Source organism: Mytilus californianus, unplaced genomic scaffold (assembly GCF_021869535.1).
Source record: "Mytilus californianus isolate M0D057914Y unplaced genomic scaffold, xbMytCali1.0.p SCAF_2, whole genome shotgun sequence".
NCBI lineage: Eukaryota > Metazoa > Mollusca > Bivalvia > Mytilida > Mytilidae > Mytilus > Mytilus californianus.
In genome coordinates, this window is record NW_026262668.1 from 68118344 (window position 1) to 68137883 (window position 19540).

At 30.8% G+C, this 19540-nt stretch overlaps 1 protein-coding gene across 1 annotated transcript in view; it reads right to left on the reverse strand.

The window, feature by feature from the left end:
* Positions 1–4319: 4319 nt before the first annotated feature.
* The window catches only part of LOC127728094 (F-box/LRR-repeat protein 2-like), a 47335-nt gene continuing 32114 nt past the window's right edge, over positions 4320–19540 (reverse strand). The window contains exons 10-15 of the mRNA XM_052235318.1: positions 17494–17624; positions 16881–16941; positions 13788–13832; positions 11809–11865; positions 10775–10987; positions 4320–8919 (exon numbers count right to left, since the gene is read on the reverse strand). Coding sequence (XP_052091278.1) covers positions 8812–8919; positions 10775–10987; positions 11809–11865; positions 13788–13832; positions 16881–16941; positions 17494–17624 — 615 coding nt within the window. The 3' untranslated portion in view covers positions 4320–8811. The remainder of the gene's footprint in view (positions 8920–10774; positions 10988–11808; positions 11866–13787; positions 13833–16880; positions 16942–17493; positions 17625–19540) is intronic.

Consider the following 19540-nt stretch of genomic DNA (forward strand, 5'->3'; position numbering starts at 1 on the left):
GCCATATGTTCCCATGGTCATTACTGATGACCCCATGTGTCTATCACAACAATTTTTACAAGACCTACGTTTTTGTCAGGAATATGGCAGTTGTTATCACATAGTCCGTTTCTATGTATGTTGGCGTTTGTTTTTGTAGCAGTTCAGTGTTTCTGTTGTTCCGTTTTGTTTCCTCTTATAGTTGATGTGTTTCCCTCAGTTTTGGTTTGTGACCCGGATTTGCTTAAGTTAAATCGATTTATGACTATTGAACAGCGGTATACCACTATTGCCTTTATTTATGATTGTACCGGTCTTGTGGGGTTTTCACGTTTCGACGTTCTCTGTAGCAAAATGGTTTAAGCACAGGTACCAAACGAGATTTTTTCAAAATATATGAAATGACTGAATACACTAGTGTTTATACATATATAAAAAAAACTTGTCTGGCACCTGTGTGTTTAAGTGCTGTTTAACACTACTTTATACTATTCCAGATCTGATATAGGCATAGCTCATTTTCGTATACAATTGGGTAAATGAACTTATTCAAAAATGGTGTTGAGTATGAGGAACACATGTTCGAGTTTTCTGAATGTGGTTCCAAAAGAGGATTTTTATAATTTTCATCTCAAATAGTTGCATTTAAAATATAAATATTTCATGTTCCATGTTTTGAGCAGAAAGATCGTAAGGCAAGATGTGTATGTTACATACATGTAAACGTCGTGATAGCAAAATGAGTAATGTGAATCATGATTCAAATCATAAAGCAGAGATGATTCGTATGTATAGGAAGAACGTTTTTATAGATTTTAGTAGTTTAAAATTGAAATGCGCTAATATAACCTAATGAATTGACCAGTTGATTCACTATGTGAATTTTTGATGAATTAATGGCAACTCTTTTATTAGCGAATCATGTGTTTATGTTGCGTTATTTGTTGATACTCGGGAACAATTATTTATTGTCAATGAATAAGAGATAACAGTAGTTTACAGATGTTTAAATCTCATTAATTGATTTAATACATACAAATCAAGATACAAAAAAATTTAGGGAATTGCATGAACCTCAAAAGGAGCGAGAATTATTAGGAAAAGAGGACACAATCGATAACTCAGAGCAGACGATTATTTAGCTGGTATCATAAGATCTAAGACCGCTAAAACATGTCGATAGTGATTTGAGACACACATCGTTTCAGTCAACCAATTCATGATGTTGATCATAAAACTTATGCATTGGCAACTGCAGTCGTTCTTCCACATATCCCTGTGTTGGCAGTGTTTGTGTCAAGAGCACCCTATTAATGAAGCAACATATAGCGTAACTTATAATTTGAATACGACTATCGATGTGAAAAAAAAATTATCAAAGATACCAGGCTTATAATTTGGTACACCAGACGCACATTTCGTCTACATAAGACCCACCAGTGGGGTTCGAATTAAACAGTAAGAAGGTCAAATCAAATACAAAGTTGACGAGCGCTAATAACCAAAAATTCCGAAAAGTCGTTCCAAATACGGCTGAGACGATCTACACATTCCAAAATTTAAACTGTAAAAGGGACAAATGTTGTTTAAATAAAAATGTATGTCTGAAATAAATACAAATTCGTAAAGGAATATAACCTGCGATTGGTACTGTCAGTTTGAGGGTGTAATATTGACTGCCTTAAAAAAGCCTTTGTCAATTAACTTCAGAATAGTCACTAAAACAAGAGTGCACACGCTGAAATGTCTCGCCTGCTTCACTAGCCTTGATTGATTAAATGTTGAAAATTTTACTTCCAAGTCTAACGTAAACTTAACATGATCAATAATCGATGACAGTCGGGTCAATGTTATGTAAAACCCTGGCAGACAGATATGTACATCTTACAATCAATCCATACACCAAATACTGTTGATCTTTTGCTAATTGTCTCAAAAAATCAGACTAAAACATGTAAACTAATTATTGACCAATGAACCATTAATATGGTCAAGGTCAGATGAAACCTGCCAGTCGGACATGTAAATCTTACAGTCGTTCCATACACCAAATATAGTTGACCTATAAGTTAAAGTATTTTAAAAGAGCTCCAAACTACAGAAACTAACGTTGACCAACAAACCATAAACATGAAGTCAAGGACAAATGATACCTGCCAGACAGACATGTACACATTAAAATCATTCCATACACTAAATATAGTTAACCTATTGCTTAAAGTATACGAGAAACGGAGAAAACCACAAAAACTTAACTTTGACCAATGAACCATGAAATTGATGTCAAGGTCAGATGAAACCTGCCAGTTGGACAAGTTCATCTTACAATCATTCCACACACTGAATATAGTTGACTTAGTGCATATAGTATCTTCGAAACAGACCAAAACAACAGAAAATTAACAATGACCGATGGAAATGAAGTTAAGTTCAGATGAAACCTGCAAGTCAGATATGTACATCTTACAATCTTTCTAAACAGCAAATATAGTTGATCTATTTCATATAATTATATGTATATAAGTATATGAGTATATTTAGAAGTGGACTGGACAAGTTTTATATGACTGATGATATATTTAAACCTTTCAACTATGGGATAAGGAAACTTAATATAAGTCATTGTCAACTCAGAAATAATGCTAGCAACCTAAAATCTCATTTGTTTAATCAGTTCTTATCCGAGAACACTTTTTGTGCAAACTGTAATAACCCTGTTGAGGATAACCAACATTTCTTTTTTATTTGCCCTAAGTACAATGATGTAAGACAGATCCTACTTGATTCCATTTACTCCATTGCTGATAATGTTGACATAAATATTGAATTATTACTTTTTGGAAACAGGTTATTTTCATATGATATGAATATTGCTATTTTTAAATCTGTTCAGAAATATATCAGTGACACTCAACGTTTTGTTTGAAATTTACTAAATTTTTGTTTTATTTAGTTTTATTTTTTTTTTTTTTCTCCTCCACTTCAACATTAATTCATTTATTCCACTAAGTAAGCTTAGTGTCTCTTTCAAGCCATACATTTATATTTCTAATGACTTATAAAGGATATTTGCATGTTTCAAGGTACTTGAATAAATGATGAGTAATTGCCTATATACTTAAATATACTTTACATTTAGTAAGTAACACTGTAAACATATATTTGCTCGTGTGTGCTCATAAGTAGCATGCATGTTCCACTATATTACATTATTTTAAATACAGTTGTTATAATTGAATTATACCTTGTACATGTAATATGGAGAGAGCTTTTATAGGCTGTGCCTGTTGCTCAATCCTTTTCATATCTTAATGAATAAAGTATGTTTAAAATAAAAAATATGAGGTACAGACTTGATCACTTATCCATGAAATGAGGTGGTCAGTTGAACCCTGTCTGACGGATATGTAGACCTTCCAAGGATCATATATACCAAATATAGTTATCCTATTGCTCATAATAAATGAGTATTTCACATGACAAAACAACTCCAAAACTTTTACAAGCAGTCGCTGCACCATGAAAATGAGATCAAGGACAACGGACATATGACAGACGGAAGCTTAGTAACATAAGGCATACAAGGTATAAAGCTTCCAGATCTTCTACCTTCTGAAATATAAAGCTTTATACAAATAGTTTACAACCTAGCTGCCAACGGATTGTTATCCCTGTCTTGTATTCTACAACTTTCGTCCCAATCAAGATAAAAATGATGAAAATAATTTCTTAATTCCAAAGATCTTCAAATGCTGTCATGATTGTCTAAGTTTCATATAATTCCATGAAGGATTGACCAACTTATTTTTTTGTAAAAAACGTTACCCTCAGATTATATATAAATTTTATTTGTAAAACTAAACGAAGCGCACTTATCAATAAACAGATAATTGAAAAAAAAATATTCTCAAAATTTGGATCTGGGTGCTATCTCTTGATCATGGAAAAGTTTCTCACCAATCTTCTTCAAATTCAATTCGTTTGACAAAATTTCTGTCTAAAAAAAATAATTGTTGTTTTAACATAAATATTGATGATGCCAACTACAAAATATACGATCGCTGTGTTTTGCCTTCACAACTTTATTTGAAGGGAATACAAAAACCAAAATGTTAGTTTCTTTAATCTTGAACTCAGGTGGAGAAAAAGTGAAAATAATCTGTTTTGTTATTCACAAATCAAGATGAACAATATCCAAGAACTAACTATTTGCATCTCTGATGTTGATGGCTGAGACTTCTATAGCACAGTTGTTTATAGACTAAGTTTGATTAATAAAGAAAACTCAAAGATGATTGCCATTATCTTGACACCAAAAGGCAAAATAAAATCAAGGCTGGTATTATTAATATTTTATATCACAATATGCTTAATATTTATGACACATTTCAGTGATGATACATCATACATACAAAACACTATTCTGGGTAACATTTAGCTACAAACTGTTGAGAGCACAGGTTGATCAGTATACTGGACTGGAAATAGCAAGATTACACTGAACATAAAAGTGTGAAAATAAAAAAAAAATTTACATAAGCATTAGACATCACATTAGCTTGAATATTTGTGGAATAATTATAATTTTTCAAACTTAAATAAATATGCAGGACAAGGGATAATGCTGAAGAAATTTTTTGAGACTTTTTTACACCTTTACAAGGGCCAGCAATTCAGGTCAATTGGTTATCAAAAGAATAATCTCTAATCACAGATGCATCGTTTAAGATACTTAATTCCTTCCCCAAATGAGATTTCATTTGCTGTACAAGATGCAAGATATACAAATTAGAAACCATACATCTTTGCGAAATTTGATGAAAAACAGATCAATAACATTTATGGCAGAGGTGCAAAAAATTAATATTTCAGGGATTGCCAACAGCTTGTTTAAAAAAAAATTTTCTTTTAATTTTTTAAGGTTATCATTAAGGCAGACATTCCTTCTAAACTGAACAAAATTCTGCTATTAGATTCGACTAAAAATATCCAATTTCTAAAAGAGGAGATATTGTCTGCTTCGAAACTTGTAATCTTATGTTTACAAGATGTTTTAATTTCAGTACTAATAAAACACTTTATAGTGCAGCTATAACACTTTCTTTATAAAGTAACAAAGGGATATTTAGCATCACTTTTCTTTCCAATCTGGGGTTCATGTAGGGATGGCAAATAAGTTTTATTTTTGAGTTGACATTTTTCATAAATATAATTGTAGTAATTTTTAGCTGCAATATAAAAACAATTTTAGGTCAATGTCAGAAATATGTCAGCTTTTTAGTACTTTTTGAAGGACTTGGTTAGCCGTCCCTTCCCAAGTTTCTAAGCCTCATACAAACAGGTTATATTTTTCTGACATTGTCCTAATGTATATCTATTGGTTTTTATTTTTTCCTTTATACTGCTTGCATTTGAGATGCAATTGTTTAAAAAAAAGCTGTCAACTATGCTGGTGGAAGATATCACAGGTGAGACAAGATATATGAATCAGGACAGACAGTATCTATTTTTAGAAAAGAGAGAAAAGTGTGAAAAAGCATCTTCAGAAAAATAAGTAAAAGTGAGTTGATTTTTTTGTTGGGAAGTGTAAGGTAAATCATAAAATTAAAACTTATAATTCAGATGTAAATACAATAACATTTATCATGATTATACAAAAACCATTGGTCAGTTTTAACACTAACATTCACAGACTATAAAAAATAAACGCATATTTTGCTTTAAATACTCAAGCTTCACTGTTTACATTCTTACACTGCCAAAATCAAGCATACAACAAACTCATCTGAACATATACACATCCACTCTCGGATCATGTGATAAATAAAACATAAGTTTTGTACAGGTTATGTAAATGCATCAGCAATATTAAGACTACAGCTTACTTACTTTCACATTACACTTTCAAAAACAAATCTTACATACTCATGTTAAGATTGTATAATCTTGTGAATAATAACTAGAACAGGTGTGCAAGAAAATCATTCTGTTCTGAATGTTTGACAATTACTTGCTATCACATCACTAGAAGTGTTATTCATCTACACTAGTAAATCAATTTTGATCTGAACAGGTCTTTAAAGACTGAACAATAAAATAAGTTAGCCATGTACAATCTTTCAGTCAATTTTCAAACCTATCCACTGCAGTTAATTTAGTACTGTTGAGATACTTCGCTTGCAGTCAATTAAAATTAGTTCAGTCTATTTTCAGTTTGTTTAGTAGCTTTTATTCACCTGTTCAAAACAACATCATACTTAATTGTCTGAAAAGCTACTGAACCGTACTTGATTGACTGAAAGTGAAATGTCTGACATGTACTTACTTACAATAAGAAAAGATCTAAATTTACTTAAACTCTTAATAAGATTTAACCACTTAGGTTCAGACTTTTCAGATGCTGTTAAGATCAAAATAGCTGTTTAAGACTAAAATTCATTTACCAGAGCTGATATCCAGGATGTCCACCAGATACAAAACACAAGAAATAATACTATAAAGGACTGTGGGAGAGGAACACTATTTACTTTCTACTTGTCCTACAACATATATGTCAATCCAAAATCAATCTATAATCCCTTAACATATTCATGTCCTAATATATTTTACTCTTATGTATGATATGTACACATTCTACTGGAGCACAATACTTGCTTATCAGACACTGAATATGGGGGAAAGGGGGGTTGCTGACAAGTATCAAAGTAATGTAGCACAAAATACCATTATGCCTTAGGTAACAGGTATCCTTTGCATAACAATTAGATGTGCATTTGAAGAATGTTTTTGTGTTAAATTTTAAACCATATTGGAATAATTTAATTTTGGATGAAACAAGTCTTCTGATTGGCTGAAAGTTTTTTGTCTATCAGCTCATAGACATAATTTTGTTATGTGACTGTGACATCATCAATGTTTTTTTCATGACTTACTCCTTAAAAATGGAATTAAGAACTAAATTATAAGGAATGACTGTAATATTTTTTCTATCTATTGGGTTTTTCAGTGTGCATCACATTTTTGATGTTATTTCTTCATAGACAGTAAAAATGTTACAGTCATTCCTTGAATAATGTAATAATTCTTCCCTGGAAATTTCAGTGTTCTTATTTCCACTCTTAACCAATGATACTAAAATTCTCTTTCACAATTAATATTTTTTGACAGTGAATAGTATTTTACAGAAACGTTTTAAGACAATTTTAATTTGATAAACCATTTCATTCTTTAACATATCTTATTGGTAACCATGCATGATCATAAGAAACAACTGTAACCCTTGTATCAATAATACCTTATCAAACAAGTAATGCTCTAGGAATGTTACTAATGCACAATATTTACAATAGTAAAAGCTTTGCCATGTTTAGTATTCTGATTCTAACTAAAAGCAGGATTTAATATCTAAAGTTAAAGTTAAAAGGGGTTCCATTAAAAGCATATGCCGAACACAAATTGTGCTATGTAGAGACAGACTTAAACTTTGGTTATCTGGAAACTACACTGAATTTTCTGAGCACCATGGTAATTTTTGTTGCTGAAATATGGCATACAGAATAACTATCTATATCAATTATGATTCTCTGTACTAGACACTTAGATCATGTATACTGTAAATGCAAACATATTTATTGCAGTTTTATTTTCACCATTTTCATTTTACTGTTTGTCCACAAAAATTTAAATTTCATGAATTTAAAGTTAATATGTAATAAAAATTTTCTCATATAAATATGAAAACATGAAATTTAAAACTCAAGAAACATGTTAAAACACCCAAAAAATTTAAAAAAAATTGCTTGTATAAATTTCATTGTGGAAATGGTTACGCTGGCCTTTTATGTGAACACATTTCATTGCACATAAGTGAACATTAGATTTTATAGTAAATGTAAAATATCTACATACAATTAAAGCAATGGGTTAGCCAAAATCCAAAAGAAAGATCTAAATATAAAGAAAAGGTTACAGTAACATGTAAGAAGATTTAGAGGATTGAAAAGACCAAATCATAGTCTACGAGGATTTTCAGAACCATGGTTTTCATTTTGTTTTTTCACCCCAAAATAATTTGAACAACGTCATAGGCATTGTCTTAAGTAAGATTGTTTCAAAACTTTTTTATATAATAATTTAAATGATATTTTAAATAATACCCCTACCTGAAAACTTTTTGCAAAAAGATACCATTATACACATACAAAGTACTACATCATTATTTCTGATACCAATGGATGAAAACATTTATTATTTTTTGCATACATGTAGCTGTTTGTTGTCCAATAATTACCAAGAAACTCATTTCAATTCCATAAATAGTGTGTAGATTAATTTTGTAAAAACTGATTTATTCTTAAACAGCCAGAAAATTAAAAAAAAAACGATTTGATAATTTCGTTTAAAAATCCTCTAGTTATCATGTGTTGAGTATCATAATTTTGTGCTGTCAAAAATGTATACATCCAGAAATTGACCTTATCAATGGCCAATAAAATCTGACACTAGCTATAGGTAAACAGTATTGTCCAGATGTCCTGGTCATACCATCTAATTACTCCACAACCAGACAATACCTAAATATGCCAGTTAAACACTTAAAATATGTAAATTCAATTAAATAGGTTTTCTTTTATAAAACGAGGACATGTCAAGAAGCACTTTCAAAACATTTTTTTGAATATCAATAAAAAGAATTCCTGACAATACATATGTATCTGTAATGAACAAAACAGTGTATATCAAAACAGATCTTTCTGTAATGTTAACTATAACATAAGCAACATGAATATGACAATACTTGAAATAGACATATTACAATACATTGTCATAAGATCAAAGAATTGTACAGCACTTGCAATAACGTTGACGTCCATTTCCAACTGATGGTGGTGGTGTCACTGGTGCGAAATATGCATGGACTTTGATATTTGGTAATCTTGTCTGAAAAATAGTGAAATACGTTTTGAGCCATTTGCTATATGTTACAGAGATGTACAATTTCAAAAATATATTATATTTCAGTTAAAGAAATTATGGATTTATACTGTATAAGATATATGATTGTCATTTTTTTTTTTTAAATTTAGTATTGTGGTTTTTTAAATAAAGAAATCAGGTATTTCAAAATCATGTAAGGTGAAGCACTTGTCTGGGAATCTCAATAAGAAAACCGTCTATTTCACACCAGAATATAACAAAAACTGTCCTATACAGTGACCTCTCTGAAAATGGTTCTATATATAATATATTAGATGTTGATACAGAGATATGTCTTGCAATTTTGATAAGAAAATACAAATTTTAAAATAATCAAAATGGGAATACTTTAACATGTAAAATATGCCAAATATTCAGTGTATGAACCATGACTTGAGGTGCAGGGCCAAATAATTTCAGTGGAAATCAGAAATGTCAATGTTAATACAACTGCTTACTGAATATCATTAAGTTATCATGAGCGGTTCCCCTTAAACTGTAAACATGTAAACTATGCAAAAGTTACAAGGTCAATGAACCATGACTGAGGGACAGGGCCAATGCTTATACAACTTATAACAAATATCATTGACTACCATTAGTGGTTCATATCAAACTGATTTAAACACAAACTTTATCATTTAATCTAAGCAAAATTTTCAAAGTCAATAGACCATGAGTCAATTGACCATGACTGAGGATGCAGGGTCAAATAATCTCCATGGAAACCAGAGTAGTTAATGTTAAGATTACTGAATACCAAATCTCATTGACATACCATTAGTGGTTCCCCTTAAATTGACATAATCGCAAACTTTAACAAATTGTTTTATGCCACTGCCTGGAACAACAAGTGTTAGTCTAGGCTTAGTATCTTTATTGAGGCGAGACAATAAATGATATATGCATACATATGGGATGTAAAACTAAATTTTGGTGTTGATGAACACTTTTTATATCTATTGTGTACTATATATTTTTCAAATGTGTTTTGTGTCATTTTTTCATAACGAGTTGATGCAGTCTTAAGTATGAACATTGACTATTATCAAGACACTCTATGTATAGAATAAATTAAAGAACCTTAGTGAGCGTGCTCACATACCCCACGTCCCCACATTGTCATTGGAGAAATAAAATATGTGTAAGAAAAAAAAATTGTATAAGAAAAAAAAATTGAATCGCAATTTCCTGTCGATATGCACAACTACATAGTATGTCCTTATTATCTAAAAAGGTTTCGTGAAATTCTGTTGTGTGGTTTGAGAGGAGTTGCGATGACAAGAAACAGGACTGACAGACAGACGGACTGACGGACGGGTCAAAAACATTATACCCTCCGCAACTCGTTGCGTGGGGTATAAAAAAAATTATCCATATTGTGGTTATATACTGTAATCTGTCAATGATTACTGATTTTATGTCAATTTCATATCACATAGCAATTACTAAATGATGAACTGGTAAATTCCAATTAGTGAAAAGACAATGGTAAATACTGAAAAACTGCAAGAACTCAATCAAGATAAAAGATGTTGTTTTTTATTGCAAATTCTCTTCACCACAATTTTTTTTTCTCCACTATAAGCTAGAATGGTGACCACCAGCGGAAACACTGTAACACTTTTTTTATGTATGTAAGTAAATATCAAGCACAAAAATCATGAAATATCTCCTTCTCATCTAACTGAAGCTCTTGTGTAACACTGCACATTCAAGATTCTCTATTCACCTGCCAATCATATCCCATTATTTTGAAGAAAAATTTACTGTTCTCCCATTCCAAATTTAACAAAATATTACAAACAGTTTTACTTACCCTTAATCTCCTGATACCAGCTCTAGTAATTAACTGACAATCATAAAGTTCTATTCTTTCTAGACTTTGACATCCCATTAAATGTTCCAAAGAAGCATCAGTTATTAGAGGACAATTGTCTAGTTCTAAAATTTTTAAATGTTCAGTAGCACAGGCACTCGCACCTATATGTCTAATACCTTCATCTGTAAGCAACTCACAGTGTGATAAACTCTACAACAGAAGTCAATATTTTTCAAATGTTGACTTTTAGTTTTTGTTATTTGTAAATTGCAAAAATGATCAGCAACATAAAGAGTAACTATATTATGTGTATATAAATGTCCTAATTATTGTTTTTTGTTTGTTGTGCTGTTGTACTTCTGCCCCAGATTAAGGAAGGGTTGGGTGCCCGCAAACATGTTTAACCCTACCACATTCTGTATGTGCCTGTTCCAAGTCAAGAGCCTGTAATTCAGTGGTTGTTGTTTGTTGCTGTATTTCATATTTGTTTTTTGTTTTTTATTTTGTACATAAATCAGGCAGTTAGTTTTCTTGTTAGAAAAGTTTTTTATTTGTCATTTCATTGTCTCTTATAGCTTGCTATGTGGTATTGGTTTGGCTCATTGCTGAAGGCCATACAGTGACATTTAGTTGCTAACTTCTAATTCATTTGGTCTTAGTTTTATATTAACTTTGACAAAAATTTTCTTTTAGATGGATGGACGAACAGACAGAGTCGAGCGCATGAAAAATCAATTTATATTTTCATATACAAAAGCAATACATGAATATTTACTGTAAATATAAGATTTGAATACATCTTTTCTAGATTCTTAGTGATAAATAAGGAAATGTCATAGAACAACTTAAACAAAAGGGGAGCTTTTCCATGCAAGAGGTACAACATAATCTTGTTCCTCCTTATCAGTTCAACTTATAAAATCTCCACTCATTTATAAAATTCTAATAACATATAACTTTAATTTCAGTTCTAGGATGTAAATTAAATTAAATATAGTATATTAATGATTTTAAGTATAAAAATGCCTTACCAATGCACTAAGCTTAGGACAAAACATTGCTAAGTAATTCAGTGTTGTGTCTGTTATCTGGAAGACAAGAGAATACATTTGGTAATAATATAGACAGTCATTTCTAGTTCTTAAAAAAAAATGGGAGCTGGAATATTCTAAAGTACACGAAATTCATTTACACATACAACATGTATAAGGAAATCTACCTTTCTACTATCGTCCTTAATATGCATTAATATTTACCACTAGATACTAAGTAAGCAAAATTAAGTCATATTAATCTTTAAGTTTAAAGATTACACATATTTTGTTTTAATATATATTATAAGGTCACATGATCAGAGAAGTACATATGTATAATACAAACTACATGTTGCTGTTATACAATATTGTAAGCATCGTGTACATAGATTTTGTGATTTACTTAAACCACAAAATTTCTTATCAAATAAAATGTTATGTTTTCACTTCGTCATGTGCAAAGCTCAAATAAAACAATTCAAAAATCCTTCCTCCATAAACATACAAACTGTTACCCAAGGGTAAGTTCTTTCACAAATGAAAGAGCCTTTATTGAGCAAGATCACATACCTAATGCCCCCAACATAAAGGGTGATCTGCTGGCTTAGTTTTTTCTGTTTACATTAGGTATGATTATTTTCTGTTATAATTTCAGATAATTTTTCATACATCAAGTTATGTCATGAGTTATCAAGTGGTAAGTATAATTCCCAACTTAAAGATAAGTACATCTATTTAGGGACCACCATCCTTATTTCAGATTTTTCTGATTATTGACCTCATTTGAGGTTTAGAATAGTGGAAATCTTCATATAAATTTGAAGAGGATTTGATAAAACAAGAGTACACATGCTGAAATTTTTCTCCTGCTTTAAGGATCATGATTGAATTTTATGTTGAAAGTCTTAGAGATCAAAGTCTTACTATAAGTACTGAATAAAATATAACATTACCATTGATCCATGAAAAGGAAGTCAAGGTCAGATGAACCATGACCGACAAACATGTTCACCTTACAATCATTCTATACACCAAATTTAGTAGACCTTCAACTCAAAGTATCTGAGAATCAGACAATCTTAACAACTAACCATTGACCAATGAACCATGAAAATGGGGTCAAGGTCAGCCCAACCAGTCAGACATGTACCTCTTATAATCACTCTATGCACCAAATATACTTGACATATAGTGTAGAGTATCTTAGAATTTACCTAAAACTTTAAGTCGATCACTGACAAAAACGAAATGAAATCAAGGTCAAGTGAACCCTGTCTGACAGACATGAATACCTTGTGCTGATTCCATATGCCAAATATTGTTATCCTATTACATGTACTCATAATAACTGAAAAAATCACCTGATAAAAAAATAGTTTTTAGCAGTCACTGAGCCAGGAAAATGAGAACAAAGACACCCAACATATGCAAGATGGAAACTTCTGAACATAACAGATCTGTATACAAAATGATAATTATCCAGTTAATTACTTTCTGAAATAAAAAGTTCATGCAGTCACTTAGCAACCTTTTGTCTCACATCCGCATATTTCGTCACAGCCAAGACTAAATGAAGGGGAGATCTTAACGACAAGAATTAATATGGGATACTTTTAAAAGTCCCCCTCCAAAAAAATAATCCCCCATTTCAGATTTCAGAGGTAGCATTGGTTTCTCTGATGATTATTAGACAATATGTAAACAGATTGTTGGTGACCTGTGGAAAAGAGTGGTCTTTTCATGTAACATCATCGAGGATGGTCATCTTTTTTCAAATAGTTAATAATCAAATGAGGAACTTAGAACAAATGCATTCTTATCATCAAAAGATAAGCAACCAGTCAACAAAAGTTTGTCTGCTAACTTCAGAAACTTTCATCCATCCAACTGCAGTATTATCCTATTTTTCAAAACAATTATCCATCATTCTTTGTTCATAAAACAACAAATCTGTTAATCATATGCATAAATGTTACCTGTATACATTCCTCCAGATCCATTTTTTCCAAATTGCTGCAATTCTGAAAAAAAGATAAAATAAGAGCATTAAATTGTACAAACAAAGGTAAAAATATATAATTAATCTCCAGAACCAGTCAGCATAAAATAAAATATGTTCTTTTTCAATCTCTGCTTCTATTTTTTTCCTTATTTCAATTGAATACCATTCATATGCAGTGTTCCAGCTTGAATCTCAGGGCAGAAGGGTGCTAGTTGTCTGAAAGGGCACTTAAGCGTTATAACCCAGATTTTAAGGGCAATGTTGGACAATGTATAAATTACCTTGAATATTGCTAGGCTCAGCTGGAGAACATTAGTTGTATTTAAACCATATTCAGAAATTAATGTGTTCTTGATGTTGGTTCCAGTAAGAATTTTTTTTTATCAAATAATCATACAGTTTTACCATGAAGCAAAGCATATCATTTTGATGTTAATCTAAACAAATTGTACATTTGGTAAGGAAATAATCATCAGAAATTTCAATGTTTTATAACTTATACCAAAATAAACAAGTAGTTTTGAAAGATGGAGTTATAATGCAAAATTGAATGTTTAATGTAATTAAATTATCTACATTTAAATTACTTGTTCAAACATATAGTATATGTTATTGAGAGTTATTTATTATCATTTGAATTGTAACAAAAAAGTATTTTTAAGTGCACACCAAAGTGCTCCTTAGTAAGGAGTTTTATAAATATAACAGGTGAGACAGGAGATGGTCATATTATATTGATGCAATTATATATCACAGAAGGTATAAACAGTTACTTTTTTCTCCATCATTGTTAAAAATAAATTTGTTGAGTGCTCCTATGTCAGGAGGATTATAAACTGATAAAATACAAGAAGTAAAACAGGGAGTGAATCTTGTTATGTTCAAAGTACAAATTTCTTTGATTCTTCTTTAAATTTCATACTCATGGTTATGAAACAAAACATTTTTTACCAATTAAGTCAAAACTATGTATGCCTCTAAAATTGTTTAAGATTTTATTTCTTATGTTATGCCTACTGAAATAAATTTTTCATGGTGTACATGCTGTACATAAACATTACAAATGGATAACATGTGGACATTTCATTCTGTATTAAATATCTAGTATTTGTTCAATTATCTTAAATCCCCTAATTAGCAGTAAACAATCATTAACAAAGGTGATACAACTGCCAAAGCATGAGTTATTTAACTTAATCCCATTGTCAGTTAATTAGTGTTACACAATCACTTGAATCAGGTAACAATTTTACCAGAAACGCCGGTAACATGAAATTTGTAAATTTTAATTTTTTGAAAAGGCAGAGGGGGGCATTCTTTTACTTTGGAGGGCAGAAGGGCACCAAGGGCGGGCCGCCCTTCTATTTAGGGCAGGTGGGAACACTGATATGCATATAACAGAAATTTTTAAGCACAAAGTTGTGCAAATAATTCACTACTGCAAATATTTCTAATGCTTTGACCATCAGTATCTATCTTTTTTTTTTTTTAGAGGAAGTGGGGGTGGATTTTTTTTTCAGGTTTCAACACTCAATCAACTTTTGATTAATTGATATAGTCCAAACTAGATAAGGGCACTTTGCACATAAAAGTATTGGTTTAACGAAGGTTTTACTGTATTCTGTGCCTCTCCCTTGCAAAGCAGTTATTATTAGTTCCAAATAAACCATATACAGTTATAAGATATACAATCTTGAACTTGATTTGACCCTCAAAGAATTACTATTCAAGCACTCTCATATAAAATTAAGTATAGGACTTTAAAATAAACTGCTTCGCTGAGCGCAGCTGGATACGCCCGCAGAGGTCCAACCCTGAACAGTTGGGGCAAAAATGGACACAATATTCAAGCTTGATACAGGTCTGAATTTGGATTGTAATTAAATATTTGGCATATTATAGGTTTCTGAATAAATGTAGTCAAAGAACTTGAAATTGGTTATATGAATTGAATTTATATTCAATTAAAGATTTCTTGCTGTTGTGCAATACACTGTGCTGTTGCGCAATACTAAGTAAATCTGTTGTCAGACTATAAACAAATAAAGTTCAATTAATTCTCAATGTCATATTAGAAATTAATGAAAATGTAAAGGGAGCTTACATCAATAGATATAAACAATTCACCAAAGTTTCATGAGAATTGCTGACAGCATTTTTGAGTTATTGTCCGAAAATTGGAAAATCCCCCCTTTTTTAATGAATAAAACCCCATAACTCAGAAATGTAAAATGTAAAATTTATAAAATTCCAAACGGAGCTTACATCAACAGATATAAACAATTCACCAAAGTTTCATAAGAACTGCTGAAAGCATTTTTGATTTTTTGTCTGAAAACTGGAAAATCCCCCTTTTTTTATGAATAAAACCCTGTAACTCGGAAACGTAAAATCTCAAATATATAAAAATCGAAAGGGAGCTCATGACAATAGATATAAAAAATTCACCCCAATTTCTTGCAAGTTGGTGAAAGCATTCATGAGTTATTGTCCGAAAACTGGAAAATCCCCCTTTTTTTAATGAATAAAACCCCATAACTCGGAAACTTAAAATCTAAAATTTATTGAAAACGAAAGGGAGCTCATGTCAATAGATATAAACAACTCATCAAAGTTTTATGCAAATTGGTTAAAGCATTTTTGAGTTAATGTCCGACATGTTGACGATGGACGGACGAACGGACAGACGGACAGAGGTATACCATAATACGTCCCGTAAACGGGCGTATAAACACTAAAATGCCAAGTTGCCAGTCTGAAAACCTGAATTTCATACAGTTAAAATACCAGTATTGCAACATGCAATATATGACTCTAAATGCAGACTACTTGCTTAGATCCTTTTTAATGCAGAAAATGGCATTCTCCTAATAGGTGGCTTATGGTTGTAATATTTGATTGAATTGTGTATAAAGTAAATATAATGAGCATCAAATTCTAAATATTTTAATTTGGATGTTTGCTGTATATACAAGTGAAATGTAGAATTGTTTTAATGTTGTATAATATGAACTACATTTGCAGAAATATTAAGACAACTGCTTATTTAAGAGTTTGAAACTCCTACCCTTGCTAAGGCTTGGAATCCATTATCTGTGAAATGTGAACAGTCAGCAACTTCTAATGTACTGAAATATAAAACTGAATATCATTGTACTGTGCAATGATATACACAATATTCAAACACATATAAGTCTTTCACCTTCATTGCTTTTTGCACTAACTTCAAGTTTCTGAAGTGAATAAACAAATAAAATTCTTTAATTAATTTAGCTTTTGTGAAACATCCCCTTTTCTAAGAAAAAATGTGTTTAATATACATGACCTAGACAGATGAAAAAATTTAGTTTTTCAGAGTTGCCTTCAATAGATATAAGAAGATGTGGTATGAGTGCCAATGAGATAACTCTTCAAACACATTAATTTCGTAAAGATGTCTAGTCTGTTTGATATGCAAAGCTTTTTACTCCAATATTTCAATTTTAAATTGTTATATTTAGCATTTAAAGTCAAATTGTTTATTCCAAAAATTTATCATTTTCATATTCTTAAATGTTCTAATGGGTAAAGACAGATAACAAATGACAAAAATACTGACAATTATCTGATGCATTCTTAGGATTGACCTCTACACCACACCCATCCTACATTCATTCGCCAAAGTTGTTTTAAATACTCACGTGAGATTATGACATCCTTGACCTAAAGAGACTAGTGAAGCATCAGTCAGACGTGTACAATTTGAGAGACATAAGAATAATATCTGATGACAATGGTCTCCAATCTCCTGTACTGCATCATCTGTTATATTCTAAAATTATTTCAAAGTAAATAAACCTTGTTGTCTTCATATGAAACTCATAGCAATGAAGTTTTGTATTGCCTTTTGCTTAATTTTTTGAACTTTTCCAACCCAGATAAAGCCATGTGCTGGCAACTAAAATAATTAACATTTAAACATGTTTGATATTTTTTTAATTATTATTGGCTGTCTTCAACATCCTTGTTTTTTTTTAATATGCAATTGTAAAAAAACAAATAATTACATCTGAAGAACTGAATGCTCTGTATAAAATCTTCAACCTTCTGTGTTTTAATTATCACATACACATAGATTAAATTCACATTTCCAGTTTTGCAAATAAAAAGAGTGCATTTCACAGTTTGAAGAAGCAATAAATGTACGAAAGTATGACAGCCATTACTAATAAAATCAAAATCAAATACAGTCGACTCTCGTTATCTCAAAGTCAACCGGACCAGAGAAATATTTCGAGATACTTGTAGTTTGACTCAAAGAAAACCGGAAGTTTGACAGACCAAGGGACACAACTCTTGCTTAGCTTGGTAAAGCTAAAATAAATCCGGATGAATATGGGAAGGGGAATCGATATTATGGTCTCAGATCTATGTTTTTGTACGTTATGGTCTTTCATTATTATAATATTTTTTTTTCTCACTTATCTATTTCTTTGAATGGTTACAATTTTTCCCTGTGGCTTTTAGCTGAGAGAGTAATTTCCAATCAATCTTATCATTATTCAAGTTATTTAAAGTTGACAAAATTGTTCATTCTCGTATACAAGAGATTTTAGAAAATCTAGATTTTTTTTCATTTTCTTTTGTCTCAATCAGAAAAATACAATAAGATTAAAGACATCGATTGAGTAGTTTTGGGTGATCACCAACGGAAGTCTTAATCCCCAATTTATACACATCCAAGCTCATCAGTGTATGATTACGATTAATTATTTTTAAATCATTGTAAATAATTTTTCATCAACTATAACAATGTATCACTAATCATTTATCATGGTGATAAAAGATAATCTTATGTAAACACTCGTGGAAAAAGCGTCCAGTGGTCAGTGACCGGAAATTTAATTACACGTGTATTGTCAGATTAACTCTTCAATCAATTTAAATCCCGAGGTCATGTTTTGACATTTATGTATTAGTCCGAGATAAATAATGAATTTTGAATGATTTTGTTAACCTTGGAACCGTAAATTTAGTTTGAGTCAACTGAAATTTCGACTCGTCCTATTTCGACTCATCAGGAGTCGAAATACATATATTAATATGAAAAAAAATTGGGGACCTTGAGAAAACTGTGACTCATCCGAAATTTCGAGTCAACCGAGTTTGAGACAAAGAGAGTTAACTGTATGTTTATGCTGTGAAAATCAGTCACTTCATAAAGAGAAATTAGATTACACCATATAGAATAAACAATATAATTTTCAGAATAAAATCTGTTGGTGAAAAATTGGAAACCCGTTGAACAAACAAACACAGAAATATTAATCTACCACAGTGGTGATAGCTGTAAGTTATTTGTACATTTAATAATTTTGGTACCAAATAAAGTATATAGTTGTCTCTGAAATTCAATTCTGGTATACATATCCCATTCTCATTTTTTCTGTATAAAATATTCATTATCATAGTTAAAATAGTTGTGGCTTATTCTAACAATGCTCCACATTCTGTAAAATTTAACAAAGTTGTTTTCATGACCAAAGAAAATTTGTTAATATAGAAATCATATCAAGCTACATATAGAATAAAATTTTCAAAAAAATTTCCTCAACGAAATAAGATATGGATAATATGCAGCTTTTATCTTCTCATTTATATTCTGTGAAAGCATTAGAAATGTTTGCATTTACATATTTTCAATTTATATATATCCTATATATCCTATTCTACAGCCTTCCAATGACA